Source organism: Rhinichthys klamathensis, unplaced genomic scaffold (genome assembly GCF_029890125.1).
Source record: "Rhinichthys klamathensis goyatoka isolate OS25496 unplaced genomic scaffold, OSU_Roscu_1.1 h1tg000115l_1, whole genome shotgun sequence".
NCBI lineage: Eukaryota > Metazoa > Chordata > Actinopteri > Cypriniformes > Leuciscidae > Rhinichthys > Rhinichthys klamathensis.
This window is the reverse complement of record NW_026606652.1, coordinates 2,397,163-2,416,902: the sequence shown is the minus strand read 5'-3', so window position 1 is coordinate 2,416,902 and position 19,740 is coordinate 2,397,163. Positions and strand designations below refer to the sequence as shown.

The window sequence follows — 19,740 nt, the reverse complement described above, 5'->3', positions numbered from 1 at the left end:
AAATTTGGCACAAAGCATTGCCTCATTTCCATCAAATGTGTGACCCCGTGAATCTGCTTAAGGATGAAAGCTGGGTGAGAGCGGGCTCATACCTTGACAAAGGGGTGGTCCAACAGGGCACTGGCGGTCCATCGCCGCTTCGGTTCACTCTCCAGGCAATGGGCCAGGAAGTCCTTCCCCTCTGTGCTCAGCTTTTCAGGAATGGGCGGTTTGTGGCCCATTCCCACTTTATACATGATCTGGAAGTTATGCTCATATTCGTGCCAGGGTCTCTGAATTACACAATCAAACAGGAAGGAACATGAGTTACTTAGTGACATGATATTTGTAGATTTTTTTTTTTTTTTTACAGTTTACACACTAAAAACACTGTTGCTAAATGATGGTGTTACAAGACGAATAAACTTCAATACTGGTGAATATCCGAACTGAATCCTGTTTTGTCGTAATTGGTGGACATTTGAGTAATTATGGTTTCAGGAAGACCTTTCCAGCATTACAAGTTTAGTTGTTTCAAGTTCAAGGTCAAAGTTTATTATGAGCCCAAAGGTCGACTTTTGGTGCAGCATAAAATTTGTAATATCAAACAAAATACAAACAACATTCTGAAATCTTCCAAGTTTAAAAGCCTTACAGCAGTGGGAATGAAAGAATGTCTATACCGATTGCATTTAAGTTTAGGCATACTATAATGTATACCAGATATAAGCATTTTAAATTCATGGAACAGCGGATGAGTACAATCTGCAAGAATCGCTCTAACTGTTCAAAACTATTTGATAACCCAGTCTGCTTAATGCCAATAATCTTACTACTGTACCTTGATTGACAATGCCATTCAATGAGTTTCAATGTTTAACATTACCATACCAACAGCATATAGAGAAGCAAAGTACAGATTCAATATAAGATTTATAGTGCATGGTCACAAGAGTCCTACTGATATTAAAAGTAGAGAGCTTCCGAAGACTGTGTAACCGTTGCTGGCCTTTTTGCGTACTACTTCAACAACACTTATTACCAATGATAAACACGAGGTACTTGTAACTGCTAGCCCATTCCACCATTTGACCTTTCTCTGGTTGATTGAGGCGGCAAAGGACTAGATCTAATATCAATTACCATATACCTTTACTTGCAAAAAGGCACTGTCACACAATGTCATAAAATCACTCACCACTGGATCATGACATTTCTTATCCTTAGTCAGCAGAATAACAATATCATCAGCAAATTTTAAAAATGAACATAGGTTCATTGTGTTAGGTTCATTGTGTGTTTGTTCACACATGTGTAGGCAAGCCCAAAAATTTCCTTTCAGGATTTGGCGCTCACGAGAGGGTGTGTTTTCACAGTACATTATCCTCAAACCAGTTTGGGGAAATGCTGGTACATGGATGAATAAAGAACAAAACCAAACAAATATGGGCATGAAACATGCACATATAACAGGCTTTACCTTTCCAGTGACCATTTCTATGAGAACACAACCAAGGCTCCAGATATCAGCAGCACGACCATGGCCTTCACCCTTTGCTCTTGTGATGACCTCAGGAGCCATGTATGCTAGAAATGACAGGGGAAAAAATGTTTTTTTTTTGTGGTAATCATCACAATGCTACAAATGCCAGACAGCGTAATTTAAGTATTATTTATATACAATTATTTGCTTTTATTTAAAAAAAATATTTTAGTTTGTCAATTAATGTGCTTTTGTCGTTTTAGTTTTTTCATATTTCTATTTAGATTTATTTTTATTTCAGTTGTAGTTTAAGTCATTCAAATTCAACATTTCTAGTTTTCATCTAATTTATATTTATATCTTGTTTTAGCTCAATTTTATTTAACAAAATAAAACTATTTTAAATAGATTTAGTTTTCAAAATGTACAGTTATATTTCATACTATTTCTACCATTTGTTAAACTTATTAATTTTACTAATACTACTAGTGATAAGTAAACTGTTGTTTTGTTAGTTAACTAAAACTATACAAAATGTTTTCATCAATTGAAATAAAGCTGAAATAAAAGTTGAAGTACAAAAATTAAAAAATTCTAAATAGAATTTAAAAAACTAATAAAAATGAGGAAAGAACCGAATTAAAATAAAATAAAATGCTTGACCTAAAATTTAATTCCTAAAAGCCTATTCAAAATATTAATAAATACTATAAACTTAACACTGCAAAGAAATTTTTGGAGACAGTGTAAAACTGTTCAAGGAAGCATTTTGGTTTACCAAGTGACCCTTTATCATGAGATATGATGCATCACCACATATGTACTGGTGATAAAAAATAAAAATAAAAACTTTACACAACGCATTAAAACTAGCAAAATCAGTGGACTAGGGTCAAAACCAGAAAGTCTAGACCGCCAGCATGCTTCCCGGAGCTTTACAACAAAAAGTCTTTTGAGATCTTCAGTAACAGGTTTTGGTATGCCAGGTGTGGCTTCAGGACACATCACACTCCCATTCAAAAAGTTTACTATGCCCTCTGGTGTTTAAACCTGGAAACCACAACTTTGAGCCTCTCACCTGCTGTTCCCAGTGTGCTGTTCACCTCTCCAGGCATCGTCTGAGCATTGTTCTTTAGCTTCACTGAGCAGCCGAAGTCCCCTAGCTTTATTAAACCAGATGATGTGAGGAAGATATTGGCTCCTGGGGAGTAAAAGAATAACAAAAATTAGTGATGCAATGAAATAAAAATTCTTAACTGACACCTAGACATCCAACTGACTAGCCAATAAACACATCTGATTCTCTCATGAAGGAAAGAGTAACGGAAATCTTGGCACAAATGAAGACCTTTAATGTCCCGGTGGACAATGCCGTGTTCATGGAGCACGTTGATTGCCGTCGTGATCTGCTTGCTGTAGAGGCGGATGACGTGTTCCTGCAGACCCAGTCTAGACACTTCCTCCAGCGTCCCCTCGTCACAGTACTCCATAAAGATATACATCTCCTCCTGCAGGAGCAAACAGCAGAATCAATGATGAATAAACAAAACTGTTATGGCAGACACTGACATAACACAAACGCACAAAACTTTTTACCCTGTGCAATTCAACACCAAAGTAGCGGACAAGGTTGGGATGTTTGATTCCTTCAAAGATCTTCAGCTCATCTGCCGTTTCCTTTATGGTTTTGTGGTCATTGGGCTGAAAGCGAATCTGGAAGCAAATTTAGTTACAGCTTACAAAGTGCTTATACCGCAGTGCGTCTAATACATAAATACATACACAAACACACATACACTGATAAGCCAAAACATTATGACCAGTCACAAGTGAAGCGAATATCATTGATCATCTAACAAGGCCACATATGGTCTGAGTACATTAGATGGTAAGCAAACAATCAGTTCTCGTAATAAACATGTTGGAGGCAGGAGAAATGGGGAGGAAAAAAGATCTGAGCCAAATTGTTACGCCAAGGTGACTGGGTCAAAGTCCCTCTGAAAGTGCAAAAATTGCGTGTTGCTCTTAGTCAGCAGTGGTGAGAATTTACCAATAGTGGTCCGAGGAGAGACAAACCACAAACCAGCGTTGCATGAGAGCAACGAAGGCTATGACGTCTGGTCCGAGTCAACAGAAGGTCTACTGTGGCACAAAGTCACAAAATTTTAATGATGGTTATGGGAGGGATGTGTCACGATACTGCTTCGTAACGGGGTGCGTAGCCGCAAATCAATCAGAGTGCCTATGATGACCCCAGAGCGTCAGAACTGGACCTTGGAGCAGTGGAAGAACGTCACCTGATCCAATAAGTTGTGTTTCCTTTAACATCATGTACATGTGTGCCGTTTACCTGGGGAAGTGATGGCACCAGGATGCACTGTGGGACGACGACAAGCCAGTTTTTCTGCTGGGAAACCCTGGGTCCGGCCATTCATGTCAACGTAAATTTGACACGTGCACCCTACCAAAACATCATTTCAAACCAGGTACACCCCATCATGACAATGGTGTTTCCTAGTGGAAGTGGCTGTTTCAGCAGGAAAATGCACACTGACACGCTGCACACATTGATGAAGCATAGTTTAAGGAACATGATGAGGGTTCAAGGTGTTGCCCTAGACTCCAAATCCCCCAGATCTCAAGCCAACTGAACATCTGTGGTATGTGATGGACGAACGAGATCCACATTGGCTCCACCTTGCAACCTACATGACTTGAAGGATCTGCTGCTAATGTCTTGGTGCCAGATACCACAGCACACCTTCAGGGCTCTCGTAAAGTCCATGCCTCAGTGAGTAGGCGCTGTTTTGGCGGCACGCAGAGGACCAACAGCATATTAGGCAGGTGGTCATAATGTGTTGGCTCATCGGTATATATATATGAAATAAGATTTTGGTCATACCACCTACTCCGTCTTATGCAAAACCCATGAAATATCACAATTCAGGGACATACCTCCTTCATGGCCATCAGTTCACCAGTGTCCACATTAATGCATGTGTAAACCTTCCCATACTGCCCTTCGCCTATAACCAAAGAGAAAAAGTGTTAAGAAAATGCAACAGGAACGGATTCTGCTTTGTATTGTACATACTGATGAGCACTCACCTATCTTGTTGCCTCTCTGCCACTTGAAGGTGACCTTGCGCAGGCCCACATGCATGACGTTATCATAGGACTTTGGGGTGTTGCACACCTGTCCTATGATGTTTCGCTGTCTCATGAGCGCATAGTGCTTCTCGTCGAAGGTGCTTATGGAGCGCCAGACGGCCTCCATAGGGCTCTGACGTGCTGCTGTGTCTGTAGGAAAATCAGAGCAGTGGTTGATATACTGAATATGCACATTATATTTGCAATTATAAATCAAAACAAAAAATGCTGTAACAGAGAGAATCAGTCAATAAATGTAAAAAATAAAATGCCATTTTTACAGTAAAATACCGGCAGCTGTGGTTGCCAGAACTTTACCGTCAAAAATATGGTAGAGACGTTATTGGTTTTACAGACTTAACTTAAAATTGACAGTAATAAACCGTATTTCATTATCTGATATAATGTTCATTTACCAACCTATTTATGTATTAATATCTGTTTTGTACCATTGTAATTCTGACAACCATCAAATAATCACAGCAGTGATGAGTCACATGATAAATCAAAGCTCATCACAAGCAGCTCTTCCATAAGAAAGCTAATACTATTATATAGAAGCTGCACAGTGTCATTCGCACAAACATTAAACACAATCATGGTAACACACATGAAATTTAAAAAATGCAATAAACATTAATTTAACAACATTAAATGTAACATAAAACTCTAATGTATAACTGATTAGAAAATAACTAAGAAAACTAAGAAGAAACAGTTATTTCAACAAAAATACATTGAATGTTAAATGTCACGCAGGGAATTGTGGGAATGTCAATTTACGTTTTTTCACTGTACATTATACAATGAGTTGTTCTTTTTCACTTTCAAAAACTGTAAATTTAACGGTATTTTACAGTAAAATTACATTAAATGTACCGTTAGATCTACCACAGTTATTTACCGTATATAGTAAGGAAACTTTCTGTTAACCAATTAACAGTTTTGCACTGTAGCATTTTTACATTTTTAGTCTTTTACCGTTAAAATCACGATCATTTTTTACAGTCTCAATCTGGTATATTTCATGTATTAAAAAAATATTTTAGTTAAAGCTGCAGTCCGCAGTTCTTCCTCTTTGTCGCCATCTCTGTTCGAAATCTGCAATTGCAGTTATTCGCGGAATTATCAACTTTACGTGAGTTGTACTTCGACATGGCACAGCGTGGATGAACACAATGTTTGAGGAGAGTGTGCAGCTGTCAGTCACCGCGCCGGTGTGGCATTCAGATACTGGCATTCAGAATCACAGATTATTCTTTTTGGAAGTATGACCAGCATAATAATTTTCACCGGAAAATGTCATCTGAACAAGTAACATCCACTTTTGTTCTGGTTCTGACATTGCAGTAAATAGCGCTGATTAAATCTAACAATCACTTATCATATCACGCAAAACCGTGCAAATTATACTTTGTTCTCAAATTGTTAATGTTAACAACGTCAGCATTGCGTGACTACATGTAATGCCCTTCCGATATGTATCCTTGTTTTCGCATAGGTCCGGTTGCAGTCTCTTTTTTTCTGTAGCCACTCCGCAGTCCGAACGAAGTCTTTTGCATTTTACAGCGGGTGAATCAGTTGTCACTGGTGATTGACGTTTGAACCTTTCTGGATCCGCCATCAAATTGATAAGTTTAATTATATCAAGTGCTGTGAGAAAAGGCTATAAATCTCCACCTCCAGCATCCTCACACGCAATATAGCCTACTAGCCGAGACTCCTTCTTTATGTGTACAGATGTGACGTAATGACGCACAGACATGCACGAATCTCCCGCGGAAATCCACCAGTACCACTGGGATTAAAAACATTATTACAAGCTTACCGTTTTGAATCGAGCTAAGGCAAGGAGATAGTTTTGAACACTGACTGGTTATGTACTTGCTCAAATTTATTTTAGATCATTTTTAACCCAAAAAAAGCTACGGACTGCAGCTTTAATAAGAGTTGTCCCTAGAGTGTCCCCCTTTCAATGCAAATGAGCTGCTGCTCCCGTCACAGAGGGCGGAGCTACAAGAGCTCATGTGTGTTAGCAGCTCCGATTACCTCCTGCAGACACCCACTGAAAATGTCAGAAACTGTTCTGCCTTTTATGTTCAAACAATAGTCTGACAATGATGGAGAGACTCAAGAATAAATGACAACATGTATAATGCAACTGGACGTTTCTGAATGGTTAGTTGATGAATTTATGCTGCTGATGTGGAGTTGTAAGTTGTAAGATGCCTACAGAGTGACATGCTATTGCATGTGTGTTACGTACTGTATTGTACAACAACTCTTCCTCTTCTCAACACTGCTTGCGTGTTACCGGGGGCATAAATGTACAAGTTTATGTACATTTTAGGGTTAGTGATGTCACTAACCCGGGAGGAATGTCGTGTAGTCGGTAACACTTTACTTGAAGGGGTGTGTATAAGACTAACATGACACCTTCATAATCATGACATGACACATGTTATGAATATGAAGGAAGTTTTATGCATGTTTGTGACAACAGTCATTAAGTGTCATTCGCTCAATTATGACATTTTTAATGCAAATATGACATTGTTTGAGATGTCTTTGTTATGACACCTTGATATAAACCAATACATCATAACCTGTCAGTGTCTTTGTCATGAGAACTTGACATTACTAAGACAACACAACCTGTCATAAACATGACATAGCAGATTAATTATCAAACTTAAGAAACCACTTAGCTTTATTGGTTAACATTACATTAAACTGTCAGGTGGTTGGTTTTGACATTGGCTGTCATGAAGCCATTATAACTGTTTAATGACAAATTCAATTTGTACCACTGTAGTTGAGGTCACGAAAAATATTCATGACACAGTTATAATGGCCTTATGACAGCCAATGTCAAAACCAACCACATGACAGTTTAACTTAATTTAATGTCAAGTTGTCATGACAAAGACACTGACAGGTTATGATGTTATGGTTTATGTCAAGGTGTCATAACAAAGACATCTTAAACAATGTCATATTTGCATTCAAAATGTCATTATTGAGCGAAAGACACTTAATGACAGTTGTCATAAACATGCATAAACCCTACTTTATATTCATGACATATGTCATGTCATGGTTATGAAGGTGTCATGTCAGTCTTATGTACACCCCTTCAAGTAAAGTGTTACCCATTGGGGTAACTTTACAGATGTTGTTTATGCTCAAACAGCAACAATACTCACGAACTAAAGTTACAAAAGAGAAATCATAATCAACCACCCCTTTAAGTAACATTTCATGAATAGAACATTTATAATGCTACAAAAATTATATTCAAAATAAATCAAATTTTTGATCGAATCGATGCATCCTTGCTGAATAAAAATAATAATTTCTTTTAAAAACAATTGTGAAAAACATACATTTAATCCATTTAACCCAGCCATACTTTCGTCTATCATCTTGCATGACAGACTCCTCATCATCATTTTTTTTTTTGACGTGTTCTACCTTTTGACTGGCTGATGAAGTTGCGGAGCTCCCAGCTGCGGCGGGCCGTACTGCTGGGGTCTCCTTTAGGATACGAGGGCTCTGGAGATACAAGAGAAAACTAACAGAATTAGTTTATTAAGCATAACACTTTTTTTACACAAAGTCAAGAAATGCATCAATACCTTCTCTGTCCTCTGTCGGGCTGGAGTGGCGACTGAGGGATTTAAAATGCAGCTCTGCCGCCACAGATGACAGTCGGTCGTTCTCATTTACACTGGAGCCCCTATGCAGCAGAAAAGAGTTAAATGTTACATAATAGTCTTCATTCAGAAAAGAACCCGGTTGAGATGCATTGCATGCAGCCAAATAAGTAAAATGAAACATGTTAGATATGATGAGCATGCTTAAGTCTTACAGCAACACAACAGCGAATGGGAAAGCCAGCTCTATTAAAGCGCAGCAGTGTTAGTGTCACAAAATAAGGAGCATTAACCTCTTTCAAACCATATACAACAACCTCTGCCTCTGATTTTAACATAAAAGTTCATAAACAAGTTATCCGTCAACCAAACGTCAAGCTGCACGCCCTGGGTCAACATATTTTCTTGATCCTGGATCAACATTCCTGTCTGAAAATGTAATCGTACCCATATCCCTACCTCTTAACCTAACCCTACCCATAAGTTATCCCTAAAATCAGAGGGAAATGATAGGTGAATAACACTGATGTGGAAGCACCTAACGCTGGTTGTAAGCCTACACTTTACATAAACTGTAAACTTGTCTCTCAAATCTGATTGGTTGATTGGAATGTTGTTCCAGGATCAAAAAAGACATTGATCCAGGAACACAATAAGCGTTCACAATTGGTGAAATCAGGCTCCTGTCGTCAAGCTATTAAGGCCTATTCGCAACAAGGACGATAACTATAATAGAGGATAACTAAGTCTACTCCAGCACATCCCATAGACTTTCAATGAATTCAAGGTCTGGACTCAAAGATAATTCATGTGTAAAAATGATTCTCTCCCATGGTCTCCCAACCATTCTTTCACAATTTGAGCCTGATGAATCTTGACATTGTGGTCATCCTGGAATATGGCCATGATGTCTTTCTACATGGTAGTTGAAGAAATTAAAAGCTTCACACTAACTTGTGACTTACGCCGGAGGTCTAATGATTTCTGGCGTATTTGGAACTTTCTTGAGAATGACAGTTGAATGTCTTTATTCCTTCACTCTCGTTTTTTTTTTTTTTTTTGTGGCTATTACCCTTCACCTGATACTTTAACTACCAGTTGATGGATGATTGTATGTGCCGCCATGAGACACCTGTACCACGGTTCTAATATTGTAAAACTATAAAAACAATTATTTAATAAAAAATAAAAGCTTCACACTGACATACACAGGGAGTGTGAGCCAGAGTCCTGAACTAGGATCAGACAATTTTACCTTTTTATATACTAATGAACAATCACACGTAGAGCTGAGAACTCAGAAATCTTTATACACTTGTATCAATGTGTATCTTTGTTTTAACAATGCCCCTGATGGCAGCGGGACAGGGTGTTAAAGCCAATGATGCATGCTAATGCATGTTTCAACAGAGGCTAATTAATATGGAAGCGCTGGACACTGTGAAAGTTGCAAAGATCATAGGTCACTAAACATTTGTCATTAAAGCAAATCATCTGCTAAGGGCTCACACAGTATTGAAGCTCACAGCAACGTGAAACCCAGACAATTACTGTGAGTTGATTATACATCCAAACTAACTGGCAAGGGGTTTGAGGAGCACTACATCACTTTCATGTACTGAACTTAAATGTATTTCAACTTAAAGGGGTCAAATCATCCTTTCTTCATTATTCCCTTTCCTTTTTTTATTATTCATTTTAAAGATGTTTGTTGTGTAATAATTCAATCTTAAATTTCAATTTTCCCCTTTCTCTAACCCTCAAGTGAATTAAACGGGTCATCCATTGCCGTGCTTTTTGCTCCATTTCCATGTGAATTGAAATACAGGTCAAGTGCACTTACACATGAACTGTGGGTTTGTTGCGTCTAATATAATTTGTGCTGCCTCATCCTGCCATAATGCAACACCTGCTTTTACATTGTGACATGATCCCAAAACAATTCCGTACTAAAGTAAAAATTATTAACAGTAGGTGCTACACACCAGTGTTATTTTAGTATCGGTGATACCATTATAGTTTTTATTAATATTTTGAATTAATTTTTCGAATTTTAATTTTCAGTTTAATTTTAATACATTTTTTCATCAATAAGTTTTTTATTTTTTATTTTTAGTCTATATAATTTTATTACATTTAGTTTCAGTTAATTTAGTACAAGTTAAACTAAATTACAATTAGAAACGCTATAATTGTATCTTTTTATATTTATCTCATTAGTAAGTAACAATGTATTTTTTTTTATGTTTTAGTTTGCTATATTAAAGTCCCCGTGAACCGGAAGTTGCAAACGACTTTTCTCCAGTGTTGTGACGTATTTCCGAGAGAAACAGAATACTAAATGAGGCAAAATAGTGGGCGTGGCTTTTCTCCCAACTAGCACCTGATTGGATCTAGAAAAGTAGGTGTTTTCATTCAGCCTGTCTACTGTCAGTTGGAGGGGCGTGATTACAGATGTTAAGCAGACACCCAAACCGTCAAACCTACGTCATCAGGGAAGGTCCTCCAATGCAGAGGGGGGGGGGGGGGGGGGGGGGGGGATTTCAGATTTTGATTAAAGATTATGAAGCCAAAAATTGTTTTTGAGTGGATTGACTTGCATGGATGAATTTTTCACCACAAAACGATCAATTTAGGCAAACAAAGTAAGTATGGTCAATTTTGAATTCATGGGGACTTTAAGCACAAGGTTTAGCGAACATTCCCACATTCACAGAGCAAACATTACTCTTAATGCAAGTTCCTCTAGTTTTTAATAATAATACCCTCATTATCACACTGTAATTGTTCCGATTACCCAATAGGCATTGCTGACACGTAAATTTAACCGGTCATTTTAATATATTTGGTTTCTGGCATAAAACGGTTTCTATTTTGACTATTTGTTTTTTAAAAAATATATATCTTTTTATATTGAGTTGTCGTAGCAGTTGTAACAGTACGTTTTCACAGTACATAACTGTCGATCAAAGAAATTTGATTATAGATTATATGACCCCTTCATCATCAAAACATCCAGTGTAAAAACAGCATTAGTCAGACGGCGCATGCTTTTCTCGTGGACTCGGGTAAGAAAACTGAATATTTTACAGAAGGAGCAGCCTGTTTCAAGATTTTCTGGTACCATCATCTTGTTATTAATACATTTCAGATTTTTGCCGATTCACTTATGAACCCAAAACCCACGAGAGATGCTGTTCTGACAAGGATGCAATGCTGAAGACGTTGAAAATGTTGCAGAGCTCCGTTTTGGGTTGAGAACGGGATGTCCTGACTACCTGATGTCATTGGGCACGCCGCCGGACGATTTGGTGGCGTGGCCGTGTTCCCCTGAGGGTAATGGAGGGGCGGGGCGTGGACCTGGGGGACACAACTGGGTACGCAGATCACACGGGAGACTCCGAGAGCTGTGATGGAAAAACAGACTGATGGCCTCAGCATTCTGCTTTGGATGGTGTGTGCATGTGTGAAAGTGTTTATTATTAAATAAGGCAGAGCTTTACACATGTTCTAATGTCAGCATACAGACAAAACACACAACAACGCACACCCATATGAAGCTCTATGTTGTCTGTAGCACAGATTGTGGTTAAAGCATTATTACAACAACTACAGGATTAATAGAAGCGTGACTCAATTAATTAAACCCTCCTCCAGATAAAACAAAAACAAAACACAAGGGCATGCAAAGGAAGTACATATTCACAAGCATTATAACACCACTAGATTTACAAGATGTGCTACTGGTGAAGACCCAGAACATAACCTACCTGAAGCCCTCGGCATGAGAGGAAGGGATGAAGAGGTATGGGTTTGGAGGATCGCTATGGCAACGGGGGACTTTGACAGGTCGAGGGCTGTTTCGTGGGCCTGATGAAAGAGTTACATCAGATGTCATGATCAATTTGTTATACAAGAAAAACACATACAATGGTCAAGATAGGCAAGATATTTATTCCTACAAGAATACAGTACTTGAATATGTCTGTTCAAGCGCAAGACGACGTGAAAGAGCTCAATTCAGTGTTCGTGCGCTGTCTGTGAAACAGCGAGAAACTAATTGAGTTCCCTTTTGCGCCTTCATGACGATGGAGCACTGGCCTGCCATCTGTCCCGAGGCTCGTTCACGTTCATGTTCTCACAATATTGCATTGTTATAACACATAAAATGTTACCGGCCAACTGGCGATTGGCGCCATTTCATATAAATTACAGACACTGACAGCTAGGGTTGGGTATCGTTGGGTTTTATCCGATACCAGTACCTACTCGGTATTTTTTAAACGGTTCCGGTGCCTAAACGGTTCTTGAAACGGTACTTAAGAAAACGAAACCGCACACACTTTATCAAAAAAGAATACCCTTTTATCTACAGGGCCAAACTGGACACAATATTAACTTAAATCTTTAAACAATATAAATACAAATAATAATAAAACCAATATAAAATAAAAATTCACATTTACATAATATCAAATAAAACAATATTGTATCAAACAATGTAGTAATACTGGAGATTAATAGAGATTACTAGCAGGCAGAGCTGCCAACTCTAACGCATTGACCGTGAGACTCACGCAATTGACCCTTTTCACACGCTCTCACGCACGCCACACATCCATTTTCTCACGCAGAGAAAAATCGCGGACAAAGAGGACACTGACACCGACAGACAAGGTTACTTTTGATATGGAACAAATCCACAGCTGTCAGATTCTGTCAATATTTTTACGAGATTCACACAATAAATAACGTTTTGGCTCTTTGAAATGTGACAGATCGCTGTAGCGCGTCAGTTCAAACGGCACGTGATACAGCAGCCTATACTAATGCACTGCTTCTTAGCTACGCAGCGTTGAGTGAACCTATATAAGAGAACATCTCTGGTTACTGGTGTAACCTATGTTCTCTCAATAGGGAACGAGACGCTGCCAAGCTCCTCGCGCTGCCGACCAGCTTCCTTTTTCGGCAGAGAAATCTGAGGAGCAGATGGCGCGCGCGCGCCAACATAATATGACGACGTAAGTGCGTCGAGGCGGCACCCGCGCCATCAGCCAATGAATTGGCTTGATTCTATATGGATTCAGACTATCGGCACACCCAGAGGGCGTTCTGACGCGTAAATTTTACACATAAAATGCAGCCAAACCTTGCGAGCAAGAGCGCGCTTGCGAGACAGAAGAGACTGTGCGTGTGTGTGTGCGCGTGTGTGCCTAATTAAGTCAGGCACCGAAATCAGGCACCGAAATTGTCGTTCTTATTCGGTCTGGTTACTACCGTTTACGTCGGAACCGGTTCCCTATTGGCACCGAGTTTCGGTACCCAACCCTACTGACAGCATAAACAGAAACCTTAAACACTGCAGGGGAAGAGAACACTTACCAAAGTACATACTGCTGACAGGACTGTGCGGTTTGCCGATAACATGACCGATACATTCATTCATCAGGGCTTGCAGACTCTATAAGACATAATATTAATGATTCCAGACAAGTGCAATTCAAAACAGACATTAAAACAGCAGGACATGGATATCTCACCAGAAAGTCATCTTCTGGCAAGGCTGATATAAACGCAGCCTCAATCGCTTGAAGAAAATCAAAGCCCTGTGTCGCCCACCTAGAGAAATTGTTTTAATAAAATATAATTTCAAATAACATTTGCGAGCATGCTACAAAGAACAAGGTGGAAATATCATTTATTGAGAAAACAGTTAGAAATGTTTACTTTGAACAATAGTATCTCTGTGGGATGAAACACTGGCTCTGCTCCAAAACCTAGTGAGCTTTCTACAGATGCAGCATTTTTAGACAACATGGACACACTTCCTAGGTGGTTTGCCTGATCCAAAAGGTAGGCAGCACGACAATGCAGGCTTCTAAGATAACTGTTTTAGCCAAATTCTAAGGAAACATTGCATGTTTCAGAAAACACAGAACCTGCAATCCTAACGCATTTCAACAAACTCAAAAATTAATTCCAAGATGGAGAACAAAGCGAAGCATCAAAAGTACATCGGTCTACAAAAAAAATGTTACTCAATATTTGTGTGCTATTTTTTCTAGGCTTATCAGAACAAATTCAATTGAGAGTCGATTACAAGTTAGAGCTCAATGACAGACTCCTCAAAAGGAGGCTACCTATGAAGTAGACTGCATGACACCCTACTTGTTTTTGTAATCGAGCCTACTCACCTAGGACGAGTGCCTCTTCCACTTTCACACTTTGTGAGGACAAAGTTCATCCACTTGCGGGCAAAAGCAATGTAGCGCTCCCCTATTCGTCGTCTGAACTCTCCAGACATCAGCCGAACAACCTCTTTATGGTACTGCAGGATAGCAAAAAAAAAAAGTGTTGAACAGATGGACTCAAGAAAACCCTTATGTTCATGTTAGCTTGTTTCATAGTTGACAGTAGCTTTGAGGTTTTCCCCCCTAAACTTCCTTTTTGTCCGGTGTTGTTAAGCTCACATGGCTAATTAATGTATACACTGATATAAAGACAGCGCTTAAAGGTGGGGTAAGCAATATTTGAAAAACGCTGTGTGAAAGTTGGTCGGACCGACACAACAACAAACATGTAGCCAATCCAGAGGCCTGAAAACAGACACGGAGGTTGTTTGACTCCGCTCTGAGTAAAATTGGGTTTGAGTTTCATTGTTTGTCTGGAGCTGCTGTGCTGTTGGCAACTAACAACAAACTCTTTGTTTGTTTTTATTCGTGTATGTGTTAATTTTTTGAGCTTCCTTGTCATTCATTCATCATCTTCACTTTATTTTTTGCGAAGCATTATTTTGTTGAGCTTCTGCTACGATTAATAGACATCCACTCTTACATTGCGTGTGTAATGGAGGCCAGCTAGTTAGAGCAGTGCAGGCTTGACTGCCAGAGAATACGGTGTTGACTGTTTAGCGTCTTTGTTAGTGCACCCGCCTCGCATGCCAGTGATTGGGGTTCAAGAACGACTCAGAGGAGGCCGGTTAGGATTGGAGGGTGATCTTTGGAGGCGGTGAAGAGAGGGGTGTATTTGTTTGGGTTGATTTCAAATATCAACAATGTTCAGCAACGACTTTGAGAAATAACATACTGCACCTTTAATGGAATTAAGGCTAAGCTAATTACTAATTAGCATATCTGCAATTCCGAGTTTTTTTCCCGCAATTCTGACGTTTGTTTCTCAGAATTGTGATATAAACTCACAATTGCGAGAAAAAAAGTCAGAATTGTGATATGTTATAGGCTTAAATGTTATCTATGTAAAATGTTATAGGTTTAAATATTATTTCAGGCTGTAACTAGGGCTAATACATTATTCCCCCATTTGAACAGTATATGTGAATATTATATAAATCTGTTTACATTAAATTAATGCTTTAATAGTAGACTAATCATAACAGGTTTCATCAGTCCAGTCTGTCTGTTTTTAATGGCTTGCAACCATAAATGACTGTTTGACTTTAAAGGCGGTCACTTCGACGACGGTATTCTGTAAAAATAAAGACCATCTTTTTCATTCCGATTCTGACATTCAAAAGCACAAGAAAACCTTTTTTCTCTCATTTGATGGATCTCGCCTGTTTTCCTCCACTTGTTACCAGTGTTTTTCTGCCACCATAATGCAAACGCAACAGCAGTGCAGTGACATAACTATGACGTCTGCTCCCAAATGGTCTATTGATTGGATTGTTATCTGCGTTGCACACGGCATCAGAGAAAATATGTCATTGCAAGAGGAAGGGGACATTAATGTTTTTGATTTAAAGATTACGTAGGGCACATAAAAAAAAAACATCTATAATAAACGCTGCAACATTCCATGAAAAAATAAGATTTGTCCATTTTGATTTCATGGTGCTGTGAAGCATTTCAAATAAAAATATAAACAGAAATCCATTGGACTCGGACCTCAAAAGCAAAGTTGTAGCCCTGAATCATGGCCTCTCTGTAATACTGCTGCAGTGTGACCTTCTCGGTCTCCTCCACCTCAGCCTCAAACTCCGACATGAACATGTATTCCACACGGTCGATTGCAGTGTTGATCTTGATGCACAACTGGAGAGCCTCATTCTGAAAGGACAGAAAATGTTCTTTAAAAGAGCAGCTCAAACCAAATTTGCTTTGCAAACATCCGGTTTGCTGATGCATAGTTATGGGTTTGCATATCATCACATAACAACGTAACTCATCTCTACGGAGCCAAACCGATCTTTGCGCTCCTTAAACCCGGGATTTCCATGTGTATTCGTATTGTGTGAGAACATTCAAGTGCATACTCCATTTGTTTGCTACATCAGCATTAAGTGACACAGAATGAAACTCCTGCTAGAAGTGATATGAAAGTGGGTCTCCAAAAACTCCAATGATAGTCAGAAAACTGAGGTTGAGGAGATTCCCCTTCCATATGTAACGCGCTTTGAGTGCAGAGAAAAGCGCTGTATAAACGTAACAAATTAAGTACACATCAGAATATCACACATCGATATGTCAGAAAAACAAACTGGGGCCACAAAATATAGTTTGTTTTTCTGGGGATTGTTTTGCATCACCTTGAGTTGTTCCAGGGCGCAGACGATAAGCGGCTGGCTGGATGTCTGCTCTCGGCTGAGGGTGAGAATTTCTCCCATTGACAGCTGAAAAGCTTTGCGCTGTGTCATCAGATGGGCCGACTGCGACACAACCAGCAAGAGATTGTCCACCTAGGAATAATATATGACATATTAGACGCCAAACTCAACAGTTAAACTGAGAAGAGATAGATCTTTCTTCCAAAGATTAAAAATACAAAATGTATTTTACAATTACACCCTTTTTAATTTGTTATTCTGTTTTTTGTCATTTTTTTATTATTAAAATGTTTTATATTTTTTTATTCTTTTTTCTTCTTTAAATTATATACTTACAATATAATATAATAAAATATATTATATATATAGTTTTGTTTTATATTTCCCCCCAAAACAGAATAATACATTAAACGGGACCATATCTAAAAATATATTACATATTAAACGGGCCTTACCTTCATGGCCCGTAACGTGTCCACAGTCTCCATCTGAGGCACCAGTTTGAGCACAGGGCCGTCCCACTCAGCCCAGGCGCCATCAGCGGGTGAGTCCCCGACTCCATGCTTGCTCATGAGCAGGTAAGCCTCTTCTTCTGGGATCTCGTCTGGCTCTTTCGAGCAGTCCTTTCCAGCTGCTGCATTTAACAGCTGCAAGATAACCAGCCGCTGCTTTATCAGATCAGAAGGGACAAACACCTGGAGCTCTTCCAATCCTGGTATTTGGACCTAAGGAAACAGACATACAAAGTTATTTAGAATCTGTCAATAGAAGCCTATCATTAATATAGAGAAACATGTTATTACTTTGACGTAATTCTTGGCCTTCAGAGCGTGAAGGAGAGAGGGTACTCCACTGGTTAGGCTGAATTCTGCAGCAATCTCAAGATCCTGAGTGGGTGTAAAGCAGAATGTTAAAACTGTCCGTCACAGTGACATACCACAGTGTAAAGACAGGTGAAAGTGGGTCTGCTGGTGAACTCACCTTACGCAGCATCTTGGCAAAGCCCAGCGCTTTAGACGCTCTTTCCCTGGCTTCATGGAAGAGCTCTTTGAGCGAGCGACTTGTCTCAATCACTGAACGCCTGCAGGGAAAGAAAAAAACTGGGATAAATGCATATTATATAATATAAAATATTTACAAAAATGTATTATCATTGGGGTATATGTATATATATTTAAGTGTGTGTGTGTGTGTATATATATATATATATATATATATATATATATACACACACACTTATACACTACCAACAGCTAGGTGTCATTACGATTTTTCTATTATGCTCACCAGTATTTATTTTGATCAAAAATACAGTAAAAACAGTAATATTGTGAAGTATTACAATTTAATTTAAAGTATATTAAAATATCCTTAAAATATTTATTTTAAAATATAACATTACTTCGATGGCAACATTTCCAGCAGGCATTGCTCCAGTCTTCAGTGTCACAAGATTGAAAATGTTGGAAAAAAATGTTTTATTATAAATTTTGAAATCAGTTGTTTTAAAGAATATTCAAGGTCAAAAGTGCAGCTTTTATTTGAAATAGAAATCTTTCGAAACATTGTAAATGTCTTTACTGTCACTTTTGATCAAATTAATGTGTCCTTGCTGAACAAAATTATTTTCTTTAAAAAAAAAAAGAAAATCTTACTGAGCCCAAACCTTTGACCAATATGAACTTGCTATTTACAGAAACAAGTCACCTGTGGGGGAACTACTTTTTTTTGGAAGCAACCATAGATATTAAAACCTACATTTGAAAGGTGAAGTGTTTGACTCTAGCGGCACCAACAGAATTGAAATTTTTCACTTCTCCCTATAACTGAACCCATGTTAAACAGATTTCAGATGAGAAATATTTTTTCCTGTAATGAATACATCAGATTTGATAGTTGTTTTAATCCAGATTACTCCTCAGGCGTTCTCTCATACACACCTGATTTCATCTGAGGCAGTGCTATCATCTGCACACTCCCAGAACTCATTGCCACTCTTCTGAAGGCCCGCATCCAAAAAGTCTCCAGTGGATTTTAGCAGCATGCCAGCAATATCACTGAAAAATACAAGTCAGGCATACAGTGATGCTTTTGTGCACTTTACTTTTGATATGGATGTTGATTTGCTAAATCAACACAAGGATTAATAAATTTTCTTCTTTCATCAATAAAATACCATAGAAATTAGTTGTGTAACGGTTCTCTGTAAAAAATCTAACCGTATTGTTCTCCACACACTTGCACTGCGGTTCATCTGTAATCTGACAACGCATCTATAATATGGTTTGTTGAAAATAACAACATGTAAAACAGACAGTGTTCAGCTAATGTATGTTTCTGTCGATGGGTACGCATTCTGGCTTCTCACCCTTTCATCACCCGGGTGTTGATAGTGCGCGAGCGCAGGTGAGACCTGAACAGCACACGTTGTTATCTGCGTTTAAACTAAACTCATTTAAGCCTTGTCAATTTAAACATTCAAGCGCAAGAAGACACAAAAGAGAACTCGCGTGCACTGTGAGAAGATTTGGGTGTGCACTCATCTGATGCACGCACACGAAAGCCGGGTCTCAGACAGTGCGCAAATATCACAAATATATGTGCTTGGACAAATTCACACAAAAAATCGTCGACATGCCCGTCTTGGTGAGTATCCTAGCAAACATAGTAGGTTATTGTCTTAAGTGAACGTAAACAGCTGAGAAAGACAACGCATGTCTACTACAGTATCAGTATATTAGATCTGTGCATTATTTCTTAAAGTGACAGCAACCTAATATCCCTGCTGTCTGTGTCTTTAAGGTTAATCAAACAACAAAAGACAAGGAAATCACTCACTGCTCTTGACTGAATAGCTTTGTAACTTTAATAATGATTAATCTTTATTTAATTTAAACAGTGAAGATAAT

The 19,740-nt window shown here is 38.7% G+C and overlaps 1 protein-coding gene across 6 annotated transcripts in view; it reads right to left on the bottom strand.

Annotated features, from left to right (window-relative positions):
* map3k4 (mitogen-activated protein kinase kinase kinase 4) overlaps positions 1-19,740 on the bottom strand; it is a 43,948-nt gene that overhangs the window by 1,532 nt on the left and 22,676 nt on the right. For 5 of the 6 annotated variants that reach the window (XM_056254992.1, XM_056254993.1, XM_056254994.1 and 2 more), the window contains exons 7-26: positions 18,772-18,888; positions 17,813-17,912; positions 17,635-17,718; positions 17,287-17,556; positions 16,814-16,963; positions 16,173-16,334; positions 14,463-14,596; positions 13,809-13,887; positions 13,651-13,729; positions 12,039-12,138; positions 11,547-11,675; positions 8,251-8,351; positions 8,087-8,167; positions 4,571-4,762; positions 4,418-4,488; positions 3,059-3,175; positions 2,811-2,970; positions 2,541-2,663; positions 1,460-1,566; positions 93-272 (exon numbers count right to left, since the gene is read on the bottom strand). In XM_056254992.1, coding sequence (XP_056110967.1) covers positions 93-272; positions 1,460-1,566; positions 2,541-2,663; positions 2,811-2,970; positions 3,059-3,175; positions 4,418-4,488; positions 4,571-4,762; positions 8,087-8,167; positions 8,251-8,351; positions 11,547-11,675; positions 12,039-12,138; positions 13,651-13,729; positions 13,809-13,887; positions 14,463-14,596; positions 16,173-16,334; positions 16,814-16,963; positions 17,287-17,556; positions 17,635-17,718; positions 17,813-17,912; positions 18,772-18,888 — 2,536 coding nt within the window. The remainder of the gene's footprint in view (positions 1-92; positions 273-1,459; positions 1,567-2,540; positions 2,664-2,810; positions 2,971-3,058; positions 3,176-4,417; positions 4,489-4,570; positions 4,763-8,086; positions 8,168-8,250; positions 8,352-11,546; positions 11,676-12,038; positions 12,139-13,650; positions 13,730-13,808; positions 13,888-14,462; positions 14,597-16,172; positions 16,335-16,813; positions 16,964-17,286; positions 17,557-17,634; positions 17,719-17,812; positions 17,913-18,771; positions 18,889-19,740) is intronic. The other variant, XM_056254996.1, reaches the window with a different exon arrangement.